Below are 15,443 nucleotides of genomic sequence, written 5' to 3'. Positions count from 1 at the left end.
AATCTTAAAATTTTTTCATACTGGTATGGGTTCAGCTTTGAAAAAGATATAGAAAAAAGACATAAAAATACTGAGTAATCTTGGGACGCCTGGTGGCTCAGCAGTTGAGTGTCTGCTTTTGGCTCAGGGCATGATCCTGGGATCGAGTCCTGCATTGGGCTCCCCACAGGGATCCTGCTTCTCCCTCTGCCTGTGTCTCTGTCTCTCTCTGTGTGTCTTTCATGAATAAATACAATCTTCAAAAATAATTGAGTAATCTTAAATATTACAAAAAATGGTTTTCCTACTTTTCTGTTTTCCTCCTTTCTTCAAATGTATGTAATCTCCAAAAATTCATATATTTTTCTTGGGAATTACAAAATTGACTTGGTATATCACTTGGTAAGCAGTTTTAAAATATAGAATTGTGTTTACTTACAGAAGAAAAATATTTTTAAAGCTTTATTCGTACTACCCATTCTTTTGTCATATGAAAGGCTAGATTACTGTATCATATTCTTGTTTAATTTCTTCGGCACATTGTCACATTTAGACTTCTATGTAATATAGAAAACATTTATCCAAATTTCGCTTTATTTACATCTAATTGATTACAATCAACTTAAGACTTTAAACTGCCAACTTTATGAGGTTGTTACATAGATATTTACTTAATTTCATTATGGCCAAAAATGCAGTCTTTTGGATATGAACCCTTTGAAATTACTTTATGGCAAAGTGTGTGGTCAGTTTGTATAAATCCTAGAAAGGAAATTACATTGGTTAATGACATTTTTTTTGTTGTTGTTAAGCAAACAGTTATTCAGTTTCCTTGATGTTTTTTCGCCACATTTATTGAGATGTGAACCAGCAGTTGTGAACAGGGTAAAATCACAGAGACTGTCATTTAAAACACCAGCCATAAAACCTATAAATAGAAAGTAAATTAGTGGTTCCTTGGAGCTGGGTGGGAATGGGGATTGGCTGCACGTAGGTGGGAGGGTCTTTCTCAGGTGATGGAAGTACTCTAAAATTGCATGATGGGGACAGCTGCACAACTCTATAAATTTACTCAAAATCATTGAAATATAGCTCAAAACAAGTGAATTTTATAGCATATAAATTATACCTCAATAAGCTACTAAATTAAAAGAAAAAACAAACACAGGGCACACCTGCGTGGCTCTGCCAGTTAAGCATAAGACTCTTGATCTCAACTAGGGTCTTGATCTCAAGGTCGTGAGTTCAAGCCCGATGTTGGGCTCCATGCTGGGTAGGGAGCCTACTTACAAAATGAGGGAAAAAAGCCCAGCCCCAGGACTTATCCTTACCCACGTGGTAGGGATGGGAAGGAAGGCGAATGCCAGACATCAAGGATCAGCTCTTGTCCCAAAGCTAGGGGGTGCTCATGGTTCAGTCTGCTACCTGCGGCCCCACATCAACTTGCCCCAAGCACATGCTGCAGCCCAGGCCCAACCACACCCCTGCACCCACGGGGGCCCAGGCTGCTTGCACCTGTGGAGCTTGGGACTGCCCCCATCGGCAAAGGTCAGTTCAGGCCCTACCGGGTCTGCATCAGCACCTTCTGTGTCCTCATTCTTCCTGAGGGCCCCGAAGCCCTACCCCTGTGGGGGTCTGAGTGCCCAGAACGTCTGGAACATGGCCTGGGGGCCCAACTGCCTGGGAAGAAGCCAGAAGCCCAAGCCATAGCTGAGGCCCCATTAAGGCTCTGCACGCAGTATGGTATCGAGTTCTTTCAGGGGTTTATTAAGGCATTGAGCACAGTGTGATCTTCAGCCAACTGAAATGAATACAAGGAAATAGATCAGGACCTGAGGGATGTGCTTTTAAGGTTAATGGTGAGGCTGATGAGCTGAAAGAGCATTTCGAGTAACGCCTGTGTGGCACCTGCCCTGGTGCTCTAGACACTTCCTGCCTGTGTCTCTTGGCCAGGGGCTTGGGCTCAGGGGCTTCCAGAAAGCACCTTGAAGTTCCCACCACCTTGATGCTCAACAGGCATGAGACTCGCTGCCTGGTGCCAAATGGCAGGAAAGCTCCCCACCGACCCCCACCCCCACCTGGAGTACTCAGCTGCAGCCCTCCTCTCCCCCAGGAGTACTCAGCTGCAGGGTACCCTCCCATTTTCTTAGAAGTGGAAGGAGCAGGGTAGCCTGGCTACAGAATGGGGCACGGAGGCACTGGGCAAGCAGGCCAGGATGGACGGCCTCTGACACTGCATGGGACCAAGGTGGTCCCATGAAGCAGGGCATGAGGGGACCCAGCTGTGGCCATTCAGCCTTTTTTCCATTCACAACTGACTGCGTCTGGGGAGAGCAAGAGGGGTGCGTCCTTAAGGAGAAAAGAGAACACGAAGGGGGAGGGGGAAGCAGAGAGACAGGCCAGGTCCCTGTCAGCCTGAAACTCCAGACTGTTCGAGGTCGCTGGAGGTGCTGAACTGTCTCTCCACCTTCTTCTGCTCCTTGATCTTGAGTCCGATGTCCACCCTCTTCTCAAAGAAGTTCACCAGGACGGACTCCGTCAGGATGGAGGCCAGGATCTGCTCAAAGGAGATGCACCAGTCTGTGTCTACAGCGCCGCCACAGCGGGCGGTGGCTGGAGGACTGCGGGCCTCCCCGCCCACCAGCACCGTGTCGTCAGCCAGGTCCTCGCATGGCAGGGAGCCAGTGCTGACCACTGAGTAGGAGGACATGGACATGTCGTCTTTGGTTTCGTCGTCCGACAGAAGCTGGGAGGGGGAGCCCCGGCCCTCGCCGCTGCCCCCTTCGCCCACCACCTGGCTCTCCTGTGGAGCTTTCCCGAGGTGGGTGTCTCCCCCGGCTTTGGCCTGGGGATCCCCTGTGGCTGGGGGCTGAAGCTCTGGGGCTGGGTCCTGTGGGGGTTCAGTGGCCACGGGCTCGTCCTCCTCGGGCACACCATCCCTGGGCTTCCTGCCCGGCTGCGCCGAAAACTTCTTGCCCACCTCACCGATGCGGAGCAGCAGGCTTGCCACCGTGGCGATGGCATGGTACAAGTCCTGCTCCATGGGGTCCTCGCTGAACATATTGTAAAGTGTCTTGCACAGCTCAATGAACTGTTCCTTTTCAGACGAAACACAGAAAAAAGGTCAGGGAGATGGGAGAAGATGGGTCAGCCTGACCTCAGATCAGCCAGACTGCCCGTGCTCTGTAGTCTTGTTAGCTGTCTGTACACCTGTGCCTTGTTACACCCACGTCACAGACTGGGACACTGAGACACAGAGTGGGAAGCTTACTTGACCGATATCACATAGCCTCAGAAGAGCTTTCTTTTCCAACTGCCTTTACTTTGAGCATAGTCTCTTCCCTGCCCCTAAGTCCACTCTGCTAGCAGAGCCACACTGATTTCTGCCATGACTTTCCAAACCTGGTCGGTGGCTACTGAAGGACTTCTTCAGTGTGTTTTGGAATCACTTTGAGTTTCGTACATCTTTGATCAGAATAGATGGTGAGGACAAGCAAACACAGCCTGGGTTAGCTGTGGGGGATGGGGGGGGGTCTGACGCCTGCCTGTGCCCGGCCCTGGGGAGGAACAGGAGTGCTGTGAGGCTGTCTTGTAAGAGGGGTCATGTGAGTCTCTACAGCTATTCTAGTGGATGGATCCCAATTAAATGTGAACAAGTCATCACCAGGAGTTGGCTCCAAAGCAAGTGGACTCCTGTCCCTCTGGAATCATCCCTGACTCTGACTAGCAGGTGTTGGAGGCAGGCAGGAGAATTTCCACCCTTTCAGGGGTTTTGGGAGAGACGGTAGGGAGCTTTTTGGGTCCGGGGAACCCAGCCTTGGAAATGTCTGTTCAAGGGGGGCTCTGAATGGGCTTACCTGGTTCATTTTGGGAAGATCCTTAATGGTCTCCTTCTGAACCTCTTTCTCTTTGGCCCACATGCGAAGGTAGTGCCGATAGTCGGGAGGGCTGGTCCCCTTCTCCTCTGTGAGTTGGGAGAAAAAAGATCTGTCAAGTCAGAGACAGAGCTGGGGCCAGGAGCAGGCAGTGAGTGGGTTTGGGGGCTGTCTGGCATGGGGTTACTGGGGCCCGCTTACAAAACACCCCAGTATCTGGGGAGGTGGTGATGGGAAGAGCACCCAGATGTCTCCCCTGAGTTATTACACTAAAGTAGGTTTGAAAGGACATGGAGGTTGATGAGAGGGTGGCAGGAGAGGGACAGGCTGGGCTCCTAGAGGGAGGTGGGGGTGGGTTGGTATTCACAGCTAGGAGAGTCAGGTCTGGGGCTGAGAGGGGCTTCCTCTGGCAGCAGAGGCCGTGTTTGCCATTTCCCTGGGAGGGAGGCCTGCACAGACCCCATCAACCCGGGATGTGCGTGAGCACTGGCCACACTGGTCTGCCTGTACCTCCTCTCTTTTCTTGGACGTCCTCATTTCTGCTTCCCTCTTGCTCTTCCTGCTGCAGTGCTTCTGGACAACCGAAAAAAGGGGAAAGTACACAGAGAACATTCTTGTGTTACAACCGCAAACCACGGAGGCCTGTGAGCAGATGGGTCTGTTCTCCCGTAGAAGCCCTGCGCTGATGCTTTGCACCTGGTTACAGGGACCCAAAGTGCCACCAAACCCTCCTGCCTCTCTGCCAAAGGATTACAAGCCTCGGCCCGCGGTGTTGAAGTGAATAACATACGCACGGTAGGGAGAAAAAGCCTGAGGACTAATTTCTGTAGTTTCTGTTAGAAAGGGTCAAACTGAAGGCAGTCCTGATGATCACTTCGACCCACACCTGACTGCCGCACTGATGAAGAATTTTATGGACTTGAATTCTGTGCCAGGTACTGGGTTTCTTACAGCTGCACACTTGCTGGAGTTGGCCTGCACCGTGTGTCCTCTGGGGACAACGAACATGGGGCCCAGCAGGCTGCCCAGTTTTCCCAGACCTTGGGCCGGTAGGGCCACTGGGGGACCTCTAGTGGTGGTAGCACCCTGGGCTGTGCAGTGGCGGGGAAGGGCGCACCTCTCTGGGCTCAGGCTCTCTGCTGCAGAGGGGAGACTCGCCATCTGGGGCTACGTGGGGTCCAGGCATAGGGCTCTCCCCCACTAGTCCCTGGCCTTAATGGGAAGCCACTGGGAAGAGCCTCAAGTGTCCCTGATTTTCCCAGATTCTGAGTGTAAGAGAAAAGCATCTGCTTCTTCAGTTTGTGCCCCTGAAATCAAGGCCCTCAAGCTTCCTATCAAGTTCCAATCCAGCCTTTTGACATGGCCAGCAGAACCGCCTCGCGTATGCTTGATATGTTTTCTCTCTTGGGTGTATGTTGTCCTTGGTGTGTGTTATCTGCCACAAGAACTTACAGGCTGGGGGTTTGGTCAGTTTTGTAAGGACTTTATATACTACCAGCTCCGCTGCCAGACCCAGGCCCAGAATGCCCCATCACCCTGCATCGAATGTCCCCAATGGGCTTTACACGTAGCCCAAGAATGTCTTCAAAAAGGCATGACAGATGTATTTTCCTGTAATGGAAGAGCCATGCCGACCACGAGAACACTTTACAGGGAAAGCATCCACCTCCACCTCCACCAGAACCATTTGACACTGTTGTCATGATGGCGTCTGGACTTTTTCCCATGAGTGTGACATGGAATGCTGACACTCCTGTGCGATGCCCACTGTGCCATGTGTCTGCATTTACTACCTGCTCCCCGCTGACAAGCACAGAAACTGCTTCTCTCCTCCCTGGTAAGCTGCGGCTTGCTCTTGGGTCCTCCTCAGGACTCATTCACACAGGAGGCATCCCTGGGACCAAGTATGTCCAGACCCCCTGACCATGCAGGGGGTGGGGGTGGGGTGTTAGGTAGACGCAGCCCAGCATGAAGCAGGTGCCCCTGCCCCCCAAGGACTGACCTTGAGCCTCCCAGGGCAGGAAAAGGTCCAGATCTGAGGCCAGAGGAGATGCTGGGAGAGCACAGGAAGAGCGCAGAAGAGAGGGAGGGAGAGGCCAAGGTCCAGGAAGGAGGCAGAGACAAGAGAAACAGGAGTGAGAACACCCCCGGAGGCCCTTCCACAGAGAGGCAGTGGCCGTCCCCCTGACACAGCACACTCCCCAAGCCCACAGCACGACTGCACAGCTGCAGGGCCCCAGGCCACGCACGGCCCCCAGGACAGCAGTGCTCACCTTCAGAGGAGCTGTCCTTGGTGAAGTAATGGGTTGCTTCCAGGGCCGACTCGGCCTCCTCCGGGCTCAGGGCTATGCTCAGAAAGAAAGGCGAGTGAGGGCAGGAGAACACAATGGGACTCACCAGAGCATACCTCCCGAGTCCTGGCTCCCTGCGTGGCCTGCCTCACCACTACTGTCAGGGCCCATGGTGCAGTGTGGGGTCACAGGGGTAATGATGACCACTGACCCTGGGTATTGTTCCTTCCCTGACTTTTACGTTGTGCTTACAAATGTCATACATACCCCATCAAAAAGCCCGGTGAGTGCAGCTGGGGGTCCAGGGAGTGGCCTGCCTTCTTCCTGCCCTGATGGTGTGAGGCACAGCATCCTTTAGGGACGAGGTCCCCCAGGACACATGCAGGGATCAGCCACACACAATGGACTTATTCACTTTATGCATCTTGTGCCTATTCTACACCTTTGGTACATTTTTTGTGATTAGGTCGTCCCCAGGATTTCGGATCCATGTGGTTCTGGGTGGGGGGCTATTCTCCCCAGTGCAAGCGGCGGGGCGGGGGGTTTGCGCTGACAGGGGTTGAATAGGTGGCACTTGGGGGAGGCGCAGGGTGTGGGGCCTGGGTGAGGCAGGGCAGACAGATGTGGCTGGGAGTTGGTGAAGGAGCCCCATGTGCCCTCACCTGTAGAAGTGCAGCCCAGTGGGGTCTGCCCAACACAGGCCCTGCCCTGAGCAGAGCTGGAGGTGGTTGGTACCCACCTTCCCTAGAGGCATCCCTGAGGCCACTGTTCTTTGTTGAATTACGGGGGGAAAATGAGCTACAGGTGAGAACACCTACATCAAGGCCTGGGTATTCCGGTTCTGGCTGCACAGAACCACCTCGGGGAGCTTTAAAACTGCATTCCAGGCCAGTCAAGTGACAGCCTCTGGGGTGCGCACAGCACCAGTGGTCAAAAAACCATTCCACCCACTTGGAGGCAGCCGCTGACCTGGGGGCAGTTCGAGAACAGCAGCAGGGACCCAGGGCAGCTCCACCCCTGAGCAGAGCACCCAGGGGTAGAATTCTCACCTAAGTCTCAGTTTCTCCCTATGAAAAGGAGATCACGTCATCTTAGAGAACTCTCTGTGTGGCTACCCTGGCTGGGCAGGGTGAGCTGGGCCCACACGGCGGAAAACCCACAGACCAAGGGATCCAGCCTGTCTGAAGGTCAGCTGCCAGTCACTCTTCACCCCCAACCCTGCAGCCTCTCAGTGTCTCCAGGAAGTACAGGTACAGTGTAGAGAAGCCAGGGGAGAATGGGCCCTGCTCATGACTGCACAAAAGGGCTACCCAGGCCATTTGGAGGGCCTCGGGGGTTCCCCCAAGCTGACCTCCGGGGATAAACAGGAGCTGCCCTGTGCTCCACCTGGGTCCCCACCCTCAGCCAGGCTTAGTCCTCTGAAACGTGCCTCTTAGGTTACGTCCCTGCCCAAGGGCTCTGGCCTCCTCCCACTAGGCTGCCTGAGGCCCACCCAGCACCTCATGGAGGCCTGCGCCTTGGGGCGCTGCAGCCCTAGCTCTGAATGCGAGAGGCCCATGGCAGTGAGTGGGAGACGAGGCTCTCACCTGGGGGCAGGTGCAACTTGTAGAGTGCCTTGAGCTTCTCTGTCAGGTCCCCATGGTACATCCCACCTGTAGTGGAAGGCAATCCACACTGGAGCCCATCCCCTTCCAATGGGTTCTGGTGTGTTCCTCCTCATAGCCTCTCTCTTGGAGAGGTCCCTGGAGTGAGCCCCAGGCCTCCCACCCACCCCTGAGCTCTGCCCTTCTCAGTGTTGGCAGACCCACCCTGAGCAGCCCCGACCTGAGGAGGGGAAGGTGGAGAGGAGGACCCCACAGGATCCCCATGTGTTCCCAGTGGGAAAGCTGCCCTTTCCCTATTAAGGCTCCTGCTGCAGTGGGAGCAGCTGATTGGGCTGGCATGCGGAGGCTACTCACTCATCCCAGTCACAAACTCCTTAAAGTTGATCAGAGAGTCCTTGTTTTCGTCCAGGAGCCGGAACATGCGTCCTGCCAACACTGGCGTGTGGGTGCCACAGGCCCAGGGTGTCAGGCTGGCAAAGAGTTCCCGGAACTGGCCTGCATCAATGCGATACTGCTCCAGGTAGGGCAGGCTGGGGTCCCGACGCACGGCTGTGGGGCGGCCACTCCCCCAGTATTGACTTGCCAGGTGCTTGGCCTGCTGGGGGCACAGCCCAGTGAGACAGCCAGGCCTCCCAGTCCCCGTGGCGTTAGGACAGCCAGGCTGGTTAGTGTGTCCTTCCTCCTCCTCTGAGTCCTAGAATCCCAGGGTGGGGAGCACTGGGCCAGATTCAGCATGTCCTAGAACCTCCCACACTGGTACCATCAGCCTCTGATGTTTACAGACACGGGAGCTGAGACACAGCCCTAGGGTTGCTGGCCGCTGTTGGCCGCTGCTGGCCCCAGCAGGTGAGAGGCCCTGACTGCGCTGTTCTGACCACAAGGCTCAGGTCTGGGTGCCAAACCAGAGGCAGACAGGAACCGACAAGAACGGAAAAGGCAGTGTGGACTTTACTGTTTCGGCCTGCTTGTCACCCCTTTCCCCCTTCTTCTTCTAACAATATCTGAAATTTTTTGGAGCGCCCCTTCTGTCCCACCCTCAGGCTACGGGGTGGGTGCAGGGCCTAGATTTGGCTTAACAATAAACACCCCCCTGTTCCCATAGCATCTGAGTTAAGTCCAACAATTAACCCTGGACTTTTTGTTAAAACCACTTGGAAAGAAAAGGCTCTTTCCACTGAGAGAACAGGACAACCCTGGAACTGCTGATGACATTCCTGCCATTCTGGTAGGAAGAGAAGTCCAGAGGACATCTGAGGTAGGAAGCTTGGCAGGATGTTTAAGCACCTGGATCTAGCCAAGACTGAAGCTGTGAATTCCTAAACTATCTAGTAACATGAGCCAAGGAATTCCCTCTTGTGTAAACTAACTTGATTGGATTTTCTGCCACTTAAGAAAATGTCTAAGGCAGCCTAAGCTGCCTGAAGGATTAAATTCTACCATGTGAGGTTGGTGGTACCTGCATCTGAGGATGCTTTTAAATCAACTTCTCCTCTGGCAGCAGGTTGCTGCACTGAGGACTCACATAGGGGACGAGGATAGGGTACTGGGCCTGCCCTTGCTCTTGGCTATCACCTTAAACACCATGTAAAGGTCCTCCAGTTCTTCAATTGAGAAACCGATGTCCCCAGGTATAGCTCGGACCTAGGAGAGAGAAACCACATGTATGGATGGATTCTTGAGTTCTAGGTCTTTAAGAGAGTCCCCATGTGGACAAAGGCTAACACGGACCAGCTGACCAAGCACATGGTGACAGTCCATTCAGGAAAGGACATGTGGACCTCCCTGCTTACCCATCCTGCTACACAGTCCACACTGCCTAGGTTCCTTCCTGGTCAGGGCTCGGGGGGCCTTCCTGCCCTGAGCCCCAGTCAGGGACCTGGGGTGAGGGGGAATCATTTAGTGACTGCTGTCTTGCTCCTTGGAAGGCATCCTAGAACTTCCCAGTAAATTCTCTCTCCGGAGTTGGGGAGGACAAAAGCTTGTGGTAGAGGCACAGTGGGCTGGGTGGGTGGAGGGGCAGAGGCAAAGCCAGGCTGGTGGGCTCAGCCCAAGGCAGAGTGACGTGTGGCCGTCAGGTCCTGGGGTGTCAGAGAAGCTTTGCAGTGACCAGCCCAAGAGCAGCAAACAGTGAATGGGCCTCGCCCACTTACTCAAAATCACACCTTCACTCCCAGACTCCAGTATTGCACAAGGCAGCACTAGGGGGCGCTCTGCAGGCCACCCAGGTCACCCTCCCCAAACCCCAACCCCGCCGCCAGCCAGCCGCCAGCCAACCTGCGGCAGGCCACCGGAGGCCAGCCCCATCCATACCACGCTCCTCTTGGCCGTGTCCTCCAAGGACTGGATCACTTTCAGCCTCTGTTTAAACCGCATCTGTTCGATGTCTTCGGCCCTCAGGCTGCTGAATTTCTACAGGCCAGAGGTAATTCAGTGAGGAAGGCAGAACCACGGAGCAGAGAACTGCCCCCTCCCACCCCGGCCACAGCCACCCACACCCACACACCCAGATGGGGCAGGCTGGCCAGACAGCCCCACAGGGTGCTGACCTCATACGACACCTTCAGGAGGTCGAAAATGTCCACTTCTGCTGGAGGGTCATCTCCACTAGTCAACAGGGCATGGAGGTGTGGAATAGGAGGAGAAACACTCTGCTTGTTGACCACATTATCCAGATATCTGGAAGGATTAAAGCAACCCCACTATCAATAGGGATGTCCTAATAGTGATGTGGAGGGACCTAATCTGCCTAGACCCCCAGTCAATAAATGAGTGTGCCAAGGACAGAGCATCCTCCAGGAGGGCAGGAGATGAGGCCTGGACTCTGCAGGGGCAGAGGACAGAGGTGTGCCCCAGACAGTGCCCTGGCAAATCAGGGATCCCCCTGGAGGTAGCAGAGAGGCCTTGCCCCTCATGAGGCCTGAGCATGAATTCTAGGAAGCCAGGGTGTCCTCTGGGGGTTCCCTGACCCTACCATATCAGGAGAGAAAGGTCTGTCCCAGTTGGAGGGATAACATGGTCCTGGGCAGGCTCAGAGGACAGGTGGCAGTACCTATGGCAGTCCTGGTGGCTAGGAGTGTTCCAGGCTGGGGTAATACCCACACATGGCCAGCAGGACTGTACAGGGCTCAGAGCCTGGGCCTGTGTGAGGCCAGGGCAGGGTGGGGGTCTTGTATGTAAGGGGCTTGAAGGCCAGGCTGGGGGACTTGGCTCCTTTGCCCAGAGAACCACTAGGGCCATGGGGAGTCACAGGGTCAGATTCTGATCAGAATAAGCTCTATGGGATGCTGCTGGCAGGAACAGGGAAAGCTGTGATGAAGCAGCAAGGGCCCAGGGTGGGGAGGGTACTGTGGACCAATACCAAGGCAATGGGGGTGGTGGAAGGAGGCTGCATCCCAGAGTCTGCGAGGATGGGATGTGGAGACTGAGGGCGGAGGTGGCAGCCAGGATGACAGGGAGGTATCAGCCCATCCAGCTGTCAGAGCAAGCCCAGCACAGGCCCCTTTATCTAGGTGATGGTGAGAGGGAGTGATGTTGCTGAGCTGGGGACGGCACAGTCGGAACTGCTCTGAGAGAAGAGTAGATATACAGCCCTTGCTAGAGGCTGGAGGCTGTGCTGCTCCAGCCACCTTTTGCCCCCTGGGTGCTTTAGTCCAGCATGCTCTGGCCCATCACCCATTTACTCTGCTCCCAGAGCTATCACTACCTGGGGCCATTTTGTCTCCCCGCAGAAAGGAGGTTCTCTCCTGCCTCCCTGGAGTGTGCTTGCTGGGAGGAGTGCCCACGGCTGGTGAGGGGCTGAGCTCTGCCACCCGTGGGGGGTGCTGGTCAGCAATCTGGCTCCCTCACCTGCCCAAGACGGTCATGGCTTCACCCTCGTCGCTGCAGCCCAGCAGCTGCTCTGTGTTGGCATCCAGGATGGCCAGAGCCACCTGCAGGATCACCTTGATGCCCTCATAGAAGAAGCAGTCAACAATGACCACAGAGCTCTCAAAAGGCATGACGCTGAGGAAGAGGGTCAGGAACCAGGAGAGAGAGATGCTGGAGATCACTCCCAGGTCCTGCATTTTCTCAGAGAGCTGGGGTAGGAAGTCTCTCGTGAGCTCCTCAAAGATGCCTTGGTCCACGAGGGCCCCTAGGGAGAGGACAAAGGCGTGTGAAGGGTCAGCACATGCTTCTGGCTCAGGTCCTGAGTGCAGTGCAAGGAAGCCCACCTGATGATCCCTTGCCAGCTCCGCTTACATGGAGGGCTGGGGTGGGGGGTGTGTGGTGGAGAAAATAAGAAACAAAAACGCTACAGCTTCCAAAAACTACTAGGTGAAAAGAAGAGCTGATTTCACTGTGCTTGGATATGCTTTTGGGGAAATCCAAATTTCTCCCTTCTAGAAGTGTCGAAAGTAAACAGGAACCTTGGTGGCTGTTGTTTGTCCTGGCCTGAAGCTTGTGAACAGATGTGATTATGAAAGGAGCCTAAGAGGGGAGATGCCCAAAACCAAATGGTAGGGGTAGGACATCTTTGAATAGCTGACTTAATTACAGGTCATTAAATACATTGGCCAGTGCATTTCCACTTAACACAGACTCTACTGGCTGTGCTTCACAGTAGATAAGGCTGGGTAGTAGGGACACAGGGATGTAAGAGCTGCTTGGGCTGTGAGGCTGGAAATCTCGAGAGTCAGATAGATGAGAATGTAGGCCCCAGGCTGGCTTCTAAAGGCCACTGAATGTGTAGCATCTTCTGTCACTGCCAGCACCCACTAACAGGCTGCGTAAAGTCTGAGCAAGGTGGCTGGGGGATCTGTGTTTGGTTCTCCACGTTCTAGCTGTGTGGTGATTTTTCGGCCTCCTTATCTACCTGTGGAATGGGAACCGTGACTGTCTTTGGCCTGCTTCACATCCGTAAGGCCCCTGAGAGCTCAGAGTGTGTGCTGGGTGTAGAGCCCAACACAGGGAGGCCCGACACCCCCAGGGGGAGCCGCGGGGCCTCAGGCACTCACCTACCACCCTGGTATTGTAATAGTCAGGCAGCATGCGTTCACAGAGGGCCACCAGCAGCCAGAAGGCCTCCTCCTCATTGCCATAGAGCAGGAGCACCGAGGTGACAATGTTCATGGCCTGTGGGCACAGAGATAGCAAGGGGAGGCTCCCTAACCTACCCCCAAGGGCTCACTCCACAAGCAAGTCCAACAACGGCAAAATATCCCACCCAATTCCAGACAATTTGCCAAAAGGCCATTTGTAGGAAATCAGTTTGACAAAACCCATCATCAGATCCCTCAGATCCAGCCAGTGGGGCACTTGGAAAGCTGAGGAGGAGATGAGCATGGGGCTCTTCTTCAGAGTGGTTTCTGGTGTGGGGGCTGAGATGCAGGACCAGGCGGATGTGTAAGTGAGTCCTGCGTGACAGCCAATAGCAAGGCTCATAAGAAAAAGAGCTTTGGGGCACCTGGGTGGCTCAGTGGTTGAGTGTCTGCCTTCTGCTTAGGGAGTGATCCTGGGGTACTGGGATTGAGTCCTGCATCGGGCTCCCGGTAGGGAGCCTGCTTCTCCGTCTGCCTATGTCTCTGCCTCTCTCTCTGTGTCTCTCATGAATAAACAAAAAAAGGCTTTGAAGGTGGAAATGCTCTTAAGACTTCTCTAAAGCCAGCACACTAACTTTCCCTGCACTGATAACTCGTCATGCAGAACAGTGGCCGTACCGAGGGTGGCCTTGAAGGGGGTGGCCTGCTGCTCTGAAATCCAGATGCAGTCTCAGGCAAGTAGAAAGCCATCTGTCTGGGCCGGGTAGGGGGGGAGGAGGTGGTGAAATGTCACTGGATGTAAAACCTAATGCTACTGGAAATGCAAATTGAAAGCATGATAAAGAGGCCCCTCTCGCTATTAGGTTAGCTATCATCCAAAGACAAGAAAACAAGGCAGCGAGGATATGGAGGAAGTGGAACCCCTGCGCATGCATTGCTTGTGGGAATGTACAATGGTGCTGTGCCTGTGGAAAGCAATATGGCAATTTCAAAAAAAAAAATAAAATTAAAGGTTGAATTGCCATAGGATCCAGCAATTTCAGTCCTGGGTACAGACTCAAAAGAAATGCAAGTAGAGACAGGAACAGATGCTGCACGTGCGTGCTCATGGCAGTGCTATTCACAAGAGCCAGAAGGCAGAAGCCGTGCAGGCGCCCCGCTGAAGGCAAACAGGTGCACAAGGTATGGTTTGTACACAGAATGGAATATGCTTTAGCCTTGAGAGAAATCCTGACATGTGCCATGATGGGAATGAGCCCTGAGGCCCTTGGACTAATGAATAAGCCAGTCACAGAGATAAATACTGGGGGACATGAGGTTCTCAGAGCAGGCAAGTTGAGAGAGATGGAAAGTAGAAGTGGGAGTAGCAGGGGAGTTGTTTAATGGGGACAGAATTTCCGTTTTGTGAGATGAGAATTCTGGAGGTGGACCGTGGGGATGGCTGCACGACCATTCATGTCATGCCATACCCTAGCATGCTATGGTTATTTTACCAGACGCACTAGGCAATCAAAGGCTCCAGGCCCCAGTTCAGGAGGCAGTACAGGCCAAGGGGCAAAGTGAGTGGTGGATATCATTTCTCGTTACACCTCTCTGTGGTCAGGCTTTGCCAGGGGGAACGGGGCACCATCAACTCAGGCCTCTGTTGAGTGAGCCGCCAGTGCGAGATGCGGTCTCCAGGCTCGGCTAACCCCCTTTACCTGACAGTAGCCGATGGTGGGGTTTCGGAAGGCATAGGCAGTCAGCACCCGCCGGAGGGCAGCAATCCCGAGCTCATTCTGGAAGGCAGGGTGCTCGGGCATAGAGCGGTGGAGATCTCGCTCTATCTCCTCCGTGGCCAGGCTGTACTTCCCTGTGGACTTCTCTACCAGGTTGGCGTAGTAGCCGGGGTGAGTCACCATCTCATTCCAGGCCCCTGTGGAGACACAGCTGGCAGCTGTCTTTCCTCCTCCCCTCCTTTTGGGACTTTGGGGACAGTGAAGGGGCAGGCTGGAGATGTCAGAGAAGTGAGACCCTCAAGTCTAGGAGGAGGTGTGAGGCAAAGGTTCCTTGGTGACTGCTCCTGGAAGGGGTCGCCCACCAAAGTTTGAAGGGCTTTCTTGTGAAACTGTCCACATGGCCAAAGGCATGCATGTTGTCAGAGCCTGTCCCGAGGAAAGGATACCTTGGGGGCCCCTTCTTTCTACTCATTGCAACTGGGAAGGTACCATCTGGGTGACAGAGCCCCGCCCTTGAGGTCTGCACCCCAGGACAGTGGCCCACCCTGGCATGGGCCCCTCACAGCTGAAGGCCCCATTCTGGCCTTGTAAAGGGCTGGCAGCTCCAGGCCAGCCTGGGGTCAGTGGAGTTCTCACACAGAGGCCCTGGGGTGCTGGGCCAAAGCCCAGGCAACTCACCAGAGAAGAGAAGCCACAGCTCCCCGCGGAGGCTCTCGGGGATGCCTTTCAGCACCAGCTCCCGTGTTTTGGCTGTGCGGTACATGCACACACCACGTCCATACTCAAAGAAGTGAATGTTCCACGACTCTTCTTTCATCTTCTCCTTGGCCTGGGGGAGAAGCAAGCAGGGTCTGGGAATGTGTGCCGGGGCCCACCTCCATCTACACTGCACGTTTACAGGGGCCCAGGCTGGGCGGAGCAGGGCACCACCCCCAGGGCATCAGAGAAACGAGCACCC

General features: G+C 54.4%; 1 protein-coding gene across 5 annotated transcripts in view; it reads right to left on the bottom strand.

Moving 5' to 3' along the window:
• Positions 1-555: 555 nt before the first annotated feature.
• Positions 556-15,443, bottom strand: part of TBC1D9B (TBC1 domain family member 9B) — a 42,027-nt gene continuing 27,139 nt past the window's right edge. The window contains exons 9-22 of one of the 5 annotated variants that reach the window (XM_038551737.1): positions 15,164-15,314; positions 14,468-14,682; positions 12,744-12,861; positions 11,596-11,881; positions 10,296-10,425; positions 10,060-10,158; positions 9,322-9,390; positions 8,104-8,344; positions 7,732-7,797; positions 6,128-6,199; positions 5,857-5,907; positions 4,365-4,427; positions 3,837-3,943; positions 556-3,076 (exon numbers count right to left, since the gene is read on the bottom strand). In XM_038551737.1, the coding sequence (XP_038407665.1) occupies positions 2,390-3,076; positions 3,837-3,943; positions 4,365-4,427; positions 5,857-5,907; positions 6,128-6,199; positions 7,732-7,797; positions 8,104-8,344; positions 9,322-9,390; positions 10,060-10,158; positions 10,296-10,425; positions 11,596-11,881; positions 12,744-12,861; positions 14,468-14,682; positions 15,164-15,314 (2,355 nt within the window). In that variant the 3' untranslated portion in view covers positions 556-2,389. The remainder of the gene's footprint in view (positions 3,077-3,836; positions 3,944-4,364; positions 4,428-5,856; positions 5,908-6,127; positions 6,200-7,731; positions 7,798-8,103; positions 8,345-9,321; positions 9,391-10,059; positions 10,159-10,295; positions 10,426-11,595; positions 11,882-12,743; positions 12,862-14,467; positions 14,683-15,163; positions 15,315-15,443) is intronic. The other 4 variants (XM_038551738.1, XM_038551739.1, XM_038551741.1 and 1 more) reach the window with 4 other exon arrangements.

Source organism: Canis lupus, chromosome 11 (assembly GCF_011100685.1).
Source record: "Canis lupus familiaris isolate Mischka breed German Shepherd chromosome 11, alternate assembly UU_Cfam_GSD_1.0, whole genome shotgun sequence".
Lineage (NCBI taxonomy): Eukaryota > Metazoa > Chordata > Mammalia > Carnivora > Canidae > Canis > Canis lupus.
Note: the sequence above shows the minus strand (reverse complement) of the source record. Positions and strands in the feature narration are given on the sequence as shown.